The sequence below is a fragment of the Nicotiana attenuata genome, unplaced genomic scaffold (genome assembly GCF_001879085.1).
Source record: "Nicotiana attenuata strain UT unplaced genomic scaffold, NIATTr2, whole genome shotgun sequence".
Taxonomy (NCBI): domain Eukaryota; kingdom Viridiplantae; phylum Streptophyta; class Magnoliopsida; order Solanales; family Solanaceae; genus Nicotiana; species Nicotiana attenuata.
The window spans coordinates 4,115-19,314 of NW_017677808.1; the positions used below are offsets into that span (position 1 = coordinate 4,115).

A 15,200-nucleotide genomic window follows, 5' to 3' on the forward strand; every position below is an offset into this window, starting at 1 on the left:
TTCAGACCTTACTTGGACCTGTTCGTGATAGTCTTTATTGATGATATTCTGGTGTACTCCCGCAGCCAGGAGGAGCACGAGCAACACCTCAGAGTGGTTCTTCAGACTCTGAAGGATAGTTAGTTATACGCTAAGTTCTTGAAGTGCGAGTTCTGGTTGAGTTCGGTTGCATTTCTGGGTCATGTCGTATCAGCAGAGGGTATTCAGGTGGACCCGAAGAAGATTGAGGCTGTCAAGAACTGGCCTTGACCAACATCAGCTACTGAGATTCGGAGTTTCTTGGGGTTAGCAGGTTATTACCGCCGGTTCGTGGAGGGGTTTTCATCCATAGCAACCCCGATGACCAGATTGACCCAGAAGGGTGCCCAGTTCAGATGGTCGGATGAGTGTGAGGCGAGCTTTCAGAAGCTCAAACTGCACCCCAGAAACGCGAGGTAAACTGCGTACCCCGGTCCGAAATGATAGACACCGGCACACCATGAAGACAAACAATCTCCCGGATATAGATCTCAACTAACCTCTCGGATGAATAGGAGACTGCCACAGGAATGAAATGCGCTGACTTGGTCAGCCTATCAACAATGACCCATATCGAGTCGAACTTCTTCCGAGTCATCGGAAGTCCAGTAACGAAGTCCATAGTAATCCTCTCCCACTTCCACTCGGGAAGCTCAATCCTCTGAAACAAACCACCAGGCCTCTGATGCTCATACTTGACCTGCTGACAGTTCAAACACCGAGCCACATATGCAACGATATCTTTCTTCATCCTGCGCCACCAATAATGCTGCCGCAAGTCCTAGTACATCTTTGCGGCGCCCGGGTGAATAGAATACCGAGAACTATGGGCCTCCGCTAAGATCAACTCTCGAATCCCATCGACATTGGGCACACAAACTCGCCCCTGCAATCTCAAAACACCATCATCATCTAAAGTCACCTTCGTGGCACCTCCACGCTGGACCGTGTCTCTCAGGACACACAAATAGGGATCATCGAACTGCCGATCACGGATACGCTCCAATAATGAAGAACGAGCGACCGTGCAAGCTAACACTCTGCTAAGCTCAGAAATGTCCAACCTCACAAACCGATTGGCCAAGGCCTGAATATCCAAAGCAAGCGGTCTCTGGCTGACCAGAATATAAGCAAGACTACCCATGCTGGCAGACTTCCTACGCAATGCATCGGCCACCACATTGGCTCTCCTCGGGTGGTACAAAATAGTAACATCATAATCCTTCAATAGCTCCAACCACCTCCGCTGCCTCAAGTTCAACTCCTTCTGCTTGAACAAGTATTGCAGACTCTTGTGATCAGTGTACACCTCACACGTCACACCATATAAGTAATGCTTCCAAATCTTCAAAGCATGAACAATGGCTGCCAACTCTAGATCATGGACCGGATAATTCTTCTCGTGGATCTTCAACTGCCTCGAAGCATAAGCAATGACTCTGCCATCCTGCATCAATACCGCACCAAGCTGGTAACCTTATACTCACTCCCCATTACTCCTGTGTGCTCGATATTTGAAGAATCAAGTCCCGACCTCGAAGGCCTTCATCCAGACCTGTGCCTGCTCGAGTTTTCACGGCCATCGCCGGCCTTGCTCCGGCGTATCCTGGTTCTATGAGCCCATCTCTGACCTTTTCGACCAAGATCGGACCTTTTCCAAGCCTTTCTCGTTTTAGGGTTCCTCTGAAACCCTAGCTATTCGAGGTTTTCTCTGATTGTTTTCTTAGATCTGTTCTATATCTGTGCTCTACTTGAGTTTTCAAGCATTTTCCCCAATTTTTTCTTTCAAAACTTACTTCTTTCCGATTTAGGGTTTCTGAAAGTTCAAAGTGTTTCTCCGACTTTTCTTTTCTGTGTGTATTTGTCCTCACTGTGCTTATGTGTTTATGTCCTTTTACCACGCATGTGTTTCTACTGCTTTCTTACTACTATACGTGTTCTTCTGTGCTTTCTATGTTTCATCTTCCTATTGTGTTTCTATACCATGCTCTCACATGTTTATCTTGCTATGTTTCCCTATGTGTTCTTTGGCTATGTTTTTCTGATATCCTTGTGTTCCTCTACTGTATTTTCTACTAAGTTTTTTAGTTCTTTGTTTGCCTTCTACTAGACCTTGTTTGAGTTCCCTTTAAACATGTTTCCTCTACTGTTTTTCTTAAGTGTTATACTATCTCTTTTCTCTCCTGAATTTGTTTAAGTCCCAGGTTTTTCTTGAACATGTTCCTTCTACTCTCACTAGGCTTCAAATCAGTTTCTTCACTCTGTTGTTTCGAATTTGCTATTGTATCTGTTTGCTGTCTCATGAGTTTCTGAAAGAAATCTCTGAGCCCGTTGCCTCCTTATCTCTGATTCGAGTTGGAAACCCTAGAATTTGGGGGTTTTACCAAGGTTTGAGCAAGTGTTTGAACTGGGGTTCTATTTTGGAACCCTTAACTCTTTTAGACTCATTCTGAGTCTATGAGCTGAGTTTGAACTCCTTTGTTTACGACTCTGAACTTTTTCTATGCTAGACTCTTCTACTGATAAGCATGATAGTTCTTCGTGTTTAAGCATGGCTGTATGTTTTTATATGTGTGACGAATTCTTTCTTCTGAAAAGGTTTTCCAACTTATGATTGATTAGAATCTTATTTTTAGGGTTTGATTGATTGTTACCGATTTTCCTTAAGTAAAACCTTTCTTCCCCCTTTTTCTGACTGGGTTTACTCACACCAAGTATTTGGACGTCTGATTTCGTGGCTGTTAATTGACTCTCTTTCCTTAATTATACAACCGTGTACTGTCAAAACCCTGCCCTTAAATAACTATTATGTATTTACCCCTCTTGTACTGCTTTGAAAAGAGCTTGATTAATTTATTTCCTTAATTAGTTATGCCCGTTTGAATCTGAACCCCTTAATTAAGGGAGATTTTCGTGTAATTGATTAGCAATCAGCTTTCAAAATTATTTCTTGCCTTGTTTCTGCCTGCTTTCTACACTATAAATACATGACTCCTTAAGGAGAAAGGGACAGACTCTTAAAATCACAATCACGATTCTCTTCTGAACTTATACTTAGAGCATTCTTGCTTCTTGTCTGCACTTTGGCTTTTACAAGACTACTGCTTCTCTTTACTTAACTGGTATGTCCTAAATTAATTCCAGTATCGCCCCAATGTGTTTATTTACAGTCTTGTATGCATGTCTACTTTCTACCCTTTGTAAAGTGTAACATCTGATTTAGAATGCCTATATGTTATTGCCTGCTTCTCTTCCTTATGAACAATTGCTCCCTACCCCATTACCCCTATGTGTTTATAGTTTCAGCATTATTGTTTACTTTACCATTCATGTTCAGTGATTAGCTATGTGTGTTTCTTTTTTTACAACTGTTTCTATTATAAATCCCTACCCCTATCCCCCTCTATGTATCTGAGTTAAGGTTTTGGCCTGGCAGTACCCAAATTAATGCTCAGGTCTGAACTTGATCTTCAATAGATCCTAACTCCTAAGATTTGGCTGACAGGCTGGTCAGGGGTGTGCCACCATCCTAATTGCTAGGCATGACCACTAGCCTGCCACGACCTTCCCTAATTCCTCCTCTGTTGCACTTACACTTACTCTTAGACTCTAAGTTCTGCCCCCCTCCTATGAGCCTTGCCTTGGGAACCTTGAGTTCCCTCTGAACTTGGACATTTGAGGGCTGGCCTTTCCACACTGCACTATATTTCTACAATGATATTTGGGGTGTAAGCATTGCCTGGAGTTCAGGAAACTCCTTGGAACTTTGACACATCCCAAATGAGAGAAAGGCTTTGGAGAATCTGGTCCTTGGAAGTTGGTTATTCCGATACGTCAGACTAGNGCTCCAATAATGAAGAACGAGCGACCGTACAAGCTAACACTCTGTTAGGCTCAGAAATGTCCAACCTCACAAATCGATTGGCCAAGGCCTGAATGTCCAAAGCAAGCGGTCTCTGGCTGACCGGAATATAAGCAAGACTACCCATGCTGGCAGACTTCCTACGCAATGCATCGGCCACCACATTGGCTCTCCTCGGGTGGTACAAAATAGTAACATCATAATCCTTCAATAACTCCAACCACCTCCTCTGCCTCAAGTTCAACTCCTTCTGCTTGAACAAGTACTGCAGACTCTTGTGATCAGTGTACACCTCACACGTCACACCATATAAGTAATGCTTCCAAATCTTCAAAGCATGAACAATGGCTGCCAACTCTAGATCATGGACCGGATAATTCTTCTCGTGGATCTTCAACTGCCTCGAAGCATAAGCAATGACTCTGCCATCCTGCATCAATACCGCACCAAGCCCAATACGGGAAGCATCACAATAAACTGTATAAGGCCCTGAGCCTGTGGGCAAAACCAATATCGGTGCCGTAGTCAGAGCTGTCTTGAGCTTCTGAAAGCTCGCCTCACACTCATCCGACCATCTGAACTGGGCACCCTTCTGGGTCAATCTGGTCATCGGGGTTGCTATGGATGAAAACCCCTCCACGAACCGGCGGTAATAACCTGCTAACCCCAAGAAACTCCGAATCTCAGTAGCTGATGTTGGTCAAGGCCAGTTCTTGACAGCCTCAATCTTCTTCGGGTCCACCTGAATACCCTCTGCTGATACGACATGACCCAGAAATGCAACCGAACTCAACCAGAACTCGCACTTCAAGAACTTAGCGTATAACTAACTATCCTTCAGAGTCTGAAGAACCACTCTGAGGTGTTGCTCGTGCTCCTCCTGGCTGCGGGAGTACACCAGAATATCATCAATAAAGACTATCACGAACAGGTCCAAGTAAGGTCTGAAAGCGCTTAAACCATATATAAGACTTGTACCGGGCGTCGGAACCGAAATACGAGCCCGATACCATAGTCTTTTAATCAATTTTCATTTCCATTTTCCCTAATAATTTCAGAAAAATAATATCACAGAAATTTTTTTTTCTCGGGCTCTAGACCTCGGAATTCGACTCCGGGCATATGCCCAAGTCCCATATTTTTCTACGGACCCTCCGGGACCGTCAAATCACGGGTCCGGGTCCGTTTACCAAAAATGTTGACCGAAGTCAACTTTAATCATTTTGAAGCCACATTTTGAAATTTTTCACAGAATTTAACATATAATCTTTCCGGCTATGGGCCCGAACTGCGCACGCAAATCGAGGCAACTAAAGGTGAGGTTTTCAAGGCCTCGGAAGGACGAAAAAAGAGAGAAATTCGGTGATGACCCTTTGGGTCGTCACATTGGTATAGTTAAATACCATATTGGTATCATATGGTAGTTTGAACATTGTTTTGGTTGTTTTAGCTGCATTTTAAGCGAATTCTATTATGAAATTATTTATATCAACATGAGTTGCAATAATGCTGGAATGTTTGTGTGCCGATGGACATAAATTGTGTGTATTAATAGTTTTTATAGTTATAGGCAATTGTTGGAACGACCCCATACAACTATATACCTTCTTAGTATATGAAATGAGCAAGTTGTTTTGCGAATATTTAGCTTGCAATACGAGCATGTAATTTTCTCATACTTTGATTGCGTCCTTTAATATTTTTGTATAGTAGAGTAGTATAGTCGCAGATAGTTGTAGAAATCATATGCTCTGTTGGTATACATATATACCATATTGGTATTACATGGTACTAGAAGTCTTTTTCGCTACCTATACTTTTGTTGTATTTTTTAATATTTTATTATCATTTTTATTCTAACTAGTATATATGGAGATTTGGTTGCCGTAGATTATGTTTTCTTGCTCTTTAACTGGTTGTATTACTGCTAATGGTAGAGTGTATATTGATATTTATAGGGAAGGAGATCAAGGTTTGCATGGCAACCACGTGTTGATTCTTAGAATTTGATTATGTAATTTATGGTGCTCAACAACAGTCAATGTGATATCCAGTGTATTAGATCAAGTGACAACTAATATTATTTTAGTTTATAATTGAATTTAAAAAATGAGAAAAAAGGTATATTGTACGAGTTATATTAAAAAAAGGTGAACAAATATTTACTATATCAATTATTTTTCTTATTGTATAAAAAAAGAATAATAAAAAATAGTGAAAATGGTAAATAAAATTAGATTATGAAGAGAAAAAGAATATAAAAAAAACAAGAAGTTAAAAAAAATTAGAAAAGGAAAAAAGAAAAAAATAAAAAGAAAACGAGAAAAAAGAAAAGCAGAAATGAAAAAAAAGAAAAAAAAAGAAGAAAAGAAGCATAGAAATAAAAAAGAATTGGAGAATAAAGAAAAAATTCCCCACAAAAACTACTATGGCTAGGAAATGTAATTAGTTTATGGGTAGAAAAACGAATAGGTAGACAAGGGTAAATAGTTTTGTTTTTGTGGGTAGCTGTGTCAGGGTCAGTTACTGCATGACTCGAGGAAAGTGCCACTCAGATCGGGCACTATAAATTTCAGTATTTGTCCACTTTGGCAAGGGATTCGAATAACTATCAACTCAAGAAAATCTATTAGCAGGGCCGGCTCTAACATAGTAGGGGATAAGGCAACTGCCTTAGGCCCCCAATTTTGGGGGGCCCCACTTTTTAGGAATAATAAATATTTTATAAGTTTATAGGTTTTTTTTTTTAAAAAAAGTATATGTATATAGTACTTTTGTACTTTTTATATAAAAAGAAAGAAAAACTTTAGATATATTAATAAATTAAAGCTTAAATAGTACTCCCTCCATCCAGTTTATGTGAACCTCCGTTCCAAAAAGAATGAACCCTTTCTAAATCTGGAAACAATTTAGCTTAAATTCTCAATTCTACCCTTAGTGAGAAGCATTAACCACACAAATACTGTGGACCCCTTTTTGAGTTGTTTAGGACTACAAATCCCAAAAGTCTTCATTTTTTCTTAAACTTCATGCCCAATCAAACAGGTTCACATAAATTGGAACAGAGGGAGTAGAAAAATAGTTGTCATTTTGATTTGATTTGACAACTCTACTTTTTATTCTTCCAAGTAATTCCTGTCCATCGTTTCAATTCTTGTGCTAGTATTCATTCATTCTTCTTTCTTCATATTCCAGAAGACGTATCTTCTTCTTCTTCTTCTTTCTTCATGATTCATGCTTATCTTCTTAATTCTTTCTACTAGATTTTTTTCTTTCCGCAAGACTCCAACAAGCCAACAACTAGATATTTTGGAATTGGAATCAAAGTCTTCAAACTTCTTGATTCATCAGTCATTGGGTAATATCATTCTAACTTTCTAGTATTATTTTTATTTGTTATTTATTATTTATTAATTTTAATCTGTACATATTGTTTAATTTTTTTTAGAATATCAATATGCCAACAAGAAAATGTGCATCTGGTTATTCAAAAATCCAAAAGAAAGAAAAAGTGAAAAATTTAATAAAATCTTAAAAAGGAGCTCTTGACAAATTTTTGACAAACAATGAAAAAACTAAATTCGCAAAATGTAGGAGAATGTTCTGTAGATGAACAAGTCACCAACTTAGTTGAGTCAGATAATAACAAAATCCAAATTGAAGAAGAAAATGTTTATAAGAAAAATACTTAGGCCCCATATTAAACTTTCACCTTAGGCCCCATATGCGCTTGAGCCGCTCCTGTCTATTAGTCATTGCAGCCTGCTCTCTTTTTATCTTCTGCAATTGTTCAATCAAGCTTGGCTTAATCAAGTTTTTGTTTCTATTCAGTTCACATATCATCAAATAATAAACATCTATTTTTTTCCTTATTAATTCATCGTTCAATTTATATTTTTCATAATCGATTAGATATTTTTGGGTATTCTAATAAATAAATTTTGGGTTAAACACTGCTAAATTCATTTGAATACTTGATCGAATATAAATCAGATTCCAGAATTTAAAAACTGTAAACTGAACGCATAACAAACGACCTACTCCAGAAACGACAACCAGACCAGGTATTTCTTATTCTAAATTAGAAAAGTAGTGTAGTTAGTTAGTGCCCTTTATTATACTTTGTGGTTAGCGCCTATGCGAATAATCAGAGTACATAAAAAATGGGAGCATCACTTACCATCTGACACATGAAGTGACGTTCGCTTGTAAATTTAAAATAATTTAGTAGGTGATGTTATCGTGCCACTAGATATAGTTAATGAAAACTTTCAAATAATAATGGTATCAAGATGAAATGAAACAATATATTCCATCCGTTTCAATTTATGTGAATCTATTTCCTTTTTAGCCCGTGTAAAAAAGAATGACCCATTTCCATATCCGGAAACAATTTTTTCCTTTATAGCAATAATTTATAGCCACACAAAATATATGTGCTGATGATAGGCTATAATTGCATATTTTAGTCGCTTATTACACTCGAATTTACTGCACTTTAATTGAGTTTGCGCTTTAATCGCTAGTGTTTTGCACTAATTGTGTGTTTTATGCCTTGTAGGTGTGATTCCGAGCTATATAGATGTTATGGAATGAATTTAAGTGATTTGAAGATTTGAAGTCTGAGTAAAAGCTCAAGGAATTAAGCCGGGATCGTGTTCGGAGGTCAAATTTGATAATTAAGTACGAACGAAGACTTGAGGAGGCATATTGCGCATTATCTAGTAAAATAGACATAACTTTTTGCTCAGAACTCCATTTGGGCTACACAATATATGGTTGGAAAGCTAAATGAGTTAGCTTTCCAACCACATATTGTGGAGCCCAAATGGAGTTCTGAGCAAAAAGTTATGTCTATTTTACTAGACAGTGCGCAATATGCCTCCTCAAGTCTTCGTTCGTACTTAATTATCAAATTTGACCTCCGAACACGATCCCGGCTTAATTCCTTGAGCTTTTACTCAGACTTCAAAGCTTCAAATCACTTAAATTCATTCCATAACATCTATATAGCTCGGAATCACACCTACAAGGCATAAAACACACAATTAGTGCAAAACACTAGCGATTAAAGCGCAAACTCAATTAAAGTGCAGTAAATTCGAGTGTAATAAGCGACTAAAATGTGCAATTATAGCCTATCATCATGTGCCTCATTTTATACCACAAGTTTAAGAGTCTTCTCTCTTTTCTTAAATTTCGTGTCCAATCAAATAAGTTCACATAAATTAAAACAAAGGGAGTATTGAAAACAAATGCTGGGTTGAGTCAGGAAACTAAGGGGTCGTTTGTAGGAGGTATTAGAAAAAATAATGCAAGCATTAGCTCTATGCATCACTAATACCTTGTTTGGTACACTTTTTCAACCAGCATATAACTAATACTTGTATTAGTTATACATCATACTTGGTATTATCCTATGTATAAGTAATGCGTAGAAAACCATGACATTAGTAATACCAAGGCTATTAATGCATGCAGTAGTATGATTAAAGACAAAATTATCCTTAAATTTCCTTAAAGCTAGAGAATATGGAGGGCATTTTTGTAAACAACTATTTTTCTTAAAAATTATGCAATACATTATAATTTTAAAACACCACACGAAACAATAGATAAGAAACACAATCTGCATAACTAATGCTTCCATTACTAACCCATGCATTATTAATTCATACATTACTAATACACCTTATTTCGCACTATTCTTATACACCCTACCGAGCGACCCCTAACAATTCGAAGGCCTTGTCCATGCCTCTTTATTCAGAGCAAACAAGACTGGACATTTTTGTAATTGTACACCAATTTCAAGGGCTATTTTAGGGAGAGGGTATCCGATGAGTACTAAAAGCATGACACCGGACAAATGAAAGCGTCTTTAAATTTCCGACTTTGAGGATTGATAGAAAGAGGAAACACCAGAAGAATATATAGTAGAATCGCTTGTGGCAGATTTCTTTTAAGCCATGGCTGCAACAACACAAGGCAATTGGATCAAGGTCTGGTTCATCCCTATTTGACCTATGCATTCTTTTCGTTGCTCTGATATATTACTTTGATTTCTTTCTGCTTCTTTTGGAATACCAAAATTTAGTGCTTATTGTTTAAGTGGTTTTTTTTATGGGTTCTTTTTAGTTTTCGTGTCCCTAGAGTTAGCCATCACATAACTCATGCTGGTAAATTCAAAAGCTAGGGCTGGTGTTTTGAACGTGATTTCAGCCTGAATAAGAGGAAATTAGTTACATGATTAATATTATACACAACACAAGCACCTGATTGACTAAAAATGATTGGTATTAATTGGTGCCAAATGCTTGACAGCCTCTTAAACAGTTTCATCTTTTAGCAATTGCACATTCAGCATCACTAATGAGTGTAAAGGGATGCATTGGTAGCTAATTCTACATATCAAAGTAGCTGTTCTTGATTGAAATTTGAAGTTGATATCATGATATTGTTACATAGACTTGGGATATTGTTTCATTCATTCTGTTAAATGATAGTATTACAATTGCCCTTCAAGTTTCTAGGCTGTGGGAATTAGAGTGTGTAACCAGTTTTAAACTAGTTGATGGATTCTTATTGACACCCTTCAAATGCAGCTGGAGGAAAAAGGGGCTGGACCTGGGGCAAGAAGCTCGCATGCCATCACTATTGTAGGACAAAAGGTATATGCCTTTGGGGGTGAATTTACACCTCGTGTCCCTGTCGACAACAAATTATACACGTTTGATCTCAATGACCAAGAATGGTCCGTGGCAGACGCAGCTGGGGATGTCCCTCCACCTCGTGTTGGTGTCACTATGGCTACTATAGGGGAAACAATTTATGTATTTGGTGGCAGAGATGCTGAACATAAGGAGCTCAATGAGCTCTATTCTTTTGACACAACTACTAACAAATGGACTTTATTGTCTAGTGAGGATGAGGGTCCTCCTCACCGAAGCTACCACTCGATGACTTCTGATGATCGGAGGATCTACGTCTTTGGTGGTTGTGGAAATGCTGGAAGATTAAGTGATCTTTGGGCTTACGACGTCGTTGATAAGAAATGGATCAAATTCCCTGTGCCAGGGGAAAATTGTAAACCAAGAGGTGGACCTGGTTTGACTGTGGTCCTAGGAAAAATCTGGGTTGTGTATGGATTCTCTGGTGATGAACTTGATGATGTGCATTACTTTGATAAAATTGAAGAAAAGTGGGTGCAAGTGGAGACAAATGGTGAAAAACCTACTGCTAGGAGTGTATTTTCAACAGTTGGGATTGGGAAGTACATTTTTATTTATGGTGGGGAAATTGACCCCAGTGACTTAGGTCACTTGGGTGCAGGGAAATTTTCAGGTGATGTCTATGCACTTGACACGGAGACACTAGTTTGGAAGCGGTGGATTGATTCCGGTGACCATCCGGGGCCACGAGGGTGGTGCGCCTTCGCCAGCGGCCGACGAGATGGTCAAGAGGGGCTGCTAGTTTATGGTGGCAATTCACCTAGCAATGATAGGCTTGGTGGTATTTTCTTTTTCACTCCTCTGGTGGAGACTTGAGTAGGAATGAGAACTTGTGAAGTAATGAATGTTGTAATAACAAAATAATCTTCAAGATGATATTTGAGCTGTTAGCATTGTGTGGGAAAAGGGGAAAGAAAAATATGTTGTGTGACTGTTTATTGATGCTTTTGTAAAGGTTTATTGGGCTTCTTAAATCAAAGGATCCATGTTGTGAAAATTCTTACTCCAATATAGTCCTTATGCATGTCCAGAATGAACTTAACTTTACATGTTTAGTTTAAAGTTTCATTAACCTTATCAAGAGTTCATGGTTGCGTTATCCAAACAAAATGACTCTAAATACCGTGGAAGATATGATTTTCTGTGCTCTCTTACAGCAGTTCTCCTCTTGTTCTGAAACAGTCTTGAATTCTGTTTGCCTTCAAAATCGGATAACAATTGAATTCGTAAGTGGTTTTAAGGATACATGGATTAAATTGACACAAAGCAACAAGTTAAATTGTAATTGAAAATAAAGTATGATAAAGTAAATTCAAACCACACGAATTGAACAGTAACATCCTTGAGGGGAGAGCCACCCTTTAGCACAAATCACTTCGATCAGTGTCAAGATACAGTTGAAATAGAACTTAAGGAGAAAATAACAGTATATTGCTTCTGAATGGATGTTACAATGTGTTTTACAAATAATTAGACCCCCTTTATATAGAGTCCTACTTTAGGTACAATTCTATAAAAGGTAAAATATCCCATGATTTGCTAATTAGCCGGTTTCTCATTGATACGTGCCGAGGTACCCGCCGTGATACCCGACAGGTTACGGATATTTCGGCCTTTCGTTATTCGGTGTGACAATGTTTCCTCGAGCTCATTCGGGGTCAGGGTCGATTCCGGGGTCATGGACTCGATGTTCTCGAGGACGGGCATTCTGACCTTGTATCCTGGTTCGATGGGACCCGGGGTCGATTTTCAACCCATTACATTTCAGTCCCGATCTGTCATGCAATAGACGAGCCTGATTTCGACCGTATACAAATTCCTTTCAGTCCATTTGATCTCTTCTTATACCTTGCCACTGCAGGAGTTTACTCCACACCATCCCAGATTAGCACAACTAAAGGACAAGTGACTAATGCTTTCAATCTCTGTATTGCGTAATGGATAGACTAGAGTCGTAGAAAACTCCCCAATGAGCAAGATGGTTCATAATTGCTCATGAAAGGGTTTTACATACCGTCGTTGTCTTGGTTCCTCTTCTACGATTTACTTAATTTTTGATATTTTTTAAAAACATCACAATGTCTTATTTATTATTTAAAATAATAATAACCTTCAATATATTAAGAGTATTATATGTTCGTTGAGGATAATTTAGTCTACAAATGCTTGTATATATGCAATTCTCAAGCAAGATTAGAATTTACAGGGCAGAGATTGCAATAATGTAGACTGTATACTCTCAACTCATTCTTTACCAAGAACAAATATTGTTCTATCTTAGAATGATTAATAAGGGGTCGTTTGGTTCGTGGATGAATTTATCACGGGATTATAGTCCTGGGACTAAATAATCCCTGTATTATTTAATACTAATTCTTTATTTGGTTCATTGATTGAAAATGAGGCATAACGTGTATAACTCAAAACATGCATTTGGTTTGAAACTGGATAAATTCGGATAATTTTTTTAATTTTTAATTTTAACCTTGGTTATTGTAGTGAATTAGATATAGTTGAATCATTTTTTTAATAACTCTTTTAATTTGTTACTGCACTATGTTTTACTATTCCAATTTATCATCTCAAACTTGGTTAATGTAACTAGTTAATGTTTTAACTTTTATACTTTAACAGGTGTAAGGTAAGGACAACGACATCTCGCAATATTATAATAAGTAAGAAAGAGAATAATACAATGGGCCTCATATACTTAATAAGTATCTTGACTAACCTCAGTGAAGTAGTGACGAGGTTTTAGTCAAAAGATACCCACTCAGTATTTTACCTGTGTAGATAATAAGCAGAAAGAGCAATACAAGAAAAAGACACGAACAACATGTAATAAATGAAACAAGAATACAAATGACAGTGGGCCCCAGAATATCATCACTTCTCAGCCTCATAGCAAAATACGATAATAGAAATCAATAGATAAGAATAGCTATAATATATCTTCTCCGTTGCGGCGTGCAACCCGATCCCACATATAATATCAATAACGTTGCAGCGTGCAACCCGATCCATATATATATATATATATATATATATATATATATATATATATATATATATATATATATATATATATATATATATATATATATATATATATTGTGACGATCCCAAAGGGTCATCACCTGTTTCTCATTCTCATTCCGTGCTTCCGAGGCCTCGAAAACCTCATTCAGGGTTGCCTCGATTTGCGTGCGCAGTCCGGTCGCGTAGCCGGAAAGCTTAAATATGAACTCTGTGTGAAAAATGCTAAATTTTGATATTAATATGAATATAGTTGACTTCGGTCAACATTTTGGGTAGACGGACCCGGACCTGTGATTTGACGGTCCCGGAGGGTCCGTAGAAAAATATGGGACTCGGGCATACGCCCGGAATTGAATTCCGAGGTCTAGAGCCCGAGTAATGAATTTTTCTGTGAAATTGTTTTTCTGAAATTACTAAGAAAATTGGAAATGAAATTTGATTAAAAGACTGTGGTATCGGGCTCCTATTTTGGTTCCGGCGCCCGGTACAAGTCTTACATATGGTTTTAGCGCTTTCTGTAAAGTTTGGTTGAAATCGGCCGTCGTTTGACGTGTTTCGGACCTAAAATGGAAAATTTATGTTTTATGAAAATTTGGAAGAATTCATGAGTTTTGAGGTTTGATCCGGTTTTTTTGATGTTATTTTGGCGATTAGATCGCACGAGTAAGTCCGTAGGATGTTTTTGAGGTTGTGTGTATAATGGGTTTGGAGCCCCGAGGGCTCAGGTAAGTTTTGGATAGGTGTCGGATTGCATTTTTTTCATTTTGGAAAACCTGGTATCAACTGATCTGCAGTTTTCGCATTTGTGAAGCCAGAGTTCGCAAATGCGGAGGTTTTTTCGCAAATGCGAAACCAGCCTAAGCAGGCCAAGGTTCGCAAATGCGAAGCCAGGTGTCGCAAATGCGACGGCCACTGGTTCGCAAATTCGAGACCATTTTCGCAAATGCGAAGGGTCCCCTTGGCTAGCCTCAGTTCGCAAATGCGAACAGTAGTGTTGCATTTCCCAAGCCTGCAGGGTTCGCAATTGCGAACCCTACTTCGCATTTCCCATATCTGCAACCTGCATTTTTCATACTTAGACTAATTTCAAGTAACTTTTCACCATTCTTTCAAAACCCAAACACCATAGGCGATTTTTCAAGAACAAACTTCATCCCAAATTATTTGTAAGTCGATTTTTACTCAATTCTTTCAATCCTTAACATCATTTAACATGTTTTCCACTTAAAATCAAGGATTTTCATGGGTGAAATTAGGGATTTTGGGTAGAACCTAGGTTTTCTAAAAATTGGGGATTTGGACCTCGATTTGAGGTCCGATTTCAAAATAAATTACATATTTGGGTTCGTGTGGGAATGGGTAACCGGGTTTTGGTTCGAACCTTGGGTTTTGACCACGTGGGCCCGGGGGCAATTTTGGAATTTTTGGGAAAAACTTGGGAAATTTATTTTTATGCATTCAAATTGATTCATTTAGTGTTTATTAAAGTAATTGAGCAATTTGTGACTAGATTCGAGCAAATTGGAGGTGGAATCGCGGGGTAAAACGAT

The 15,200-nt window shown here is 38.2% G+C and overlaps 1 protein-coding gene across 1 annotated transcript; it reads left to right on the forward strand.

Moving 5' to 3' along the window:
* The first annotated feature begins 9,715 nt into the window (after positions 1-9,715).
* Positions 9,716-11,648, forward strand: LOC109221492 (nitrile-specifier protein 5). Its single transcript, XM_019385971.1, has 2 exons — positions 9,716-9,882; positions 10,486-11,648. The coding sequence occupies exons 1-2, from the start codon at positions 9,850-9,852 to the stop codon at positions 11,425-11,427; spliced, it is 975 nt and encodes a 324-aa protein (XP_019241516.1). The 5' UTR covers positions 9,716-9,849; the 3' UTR covers positions 11,428-11,648.
* The last annotated feature ends 3,552 nt before the right edge of the window (positions 11,649-15,200 follow it).

Excerpts from the sequence above, each read along its gene's own strand:
- LOC109221492 (XM_019385971.1), top strand. The coding sequence starts at position 9,850 with ATGGCTGCAACAACACAAGGCAATTGGATCAAG. Across the intron at positions 9,883-10,485 it reads CACAAGGCAATTGGATCAAG|CTGGAGGAAAAAGGGGCTGG; the intron begins GTCTGGTTCATC and ends CTTCAAATGCAG.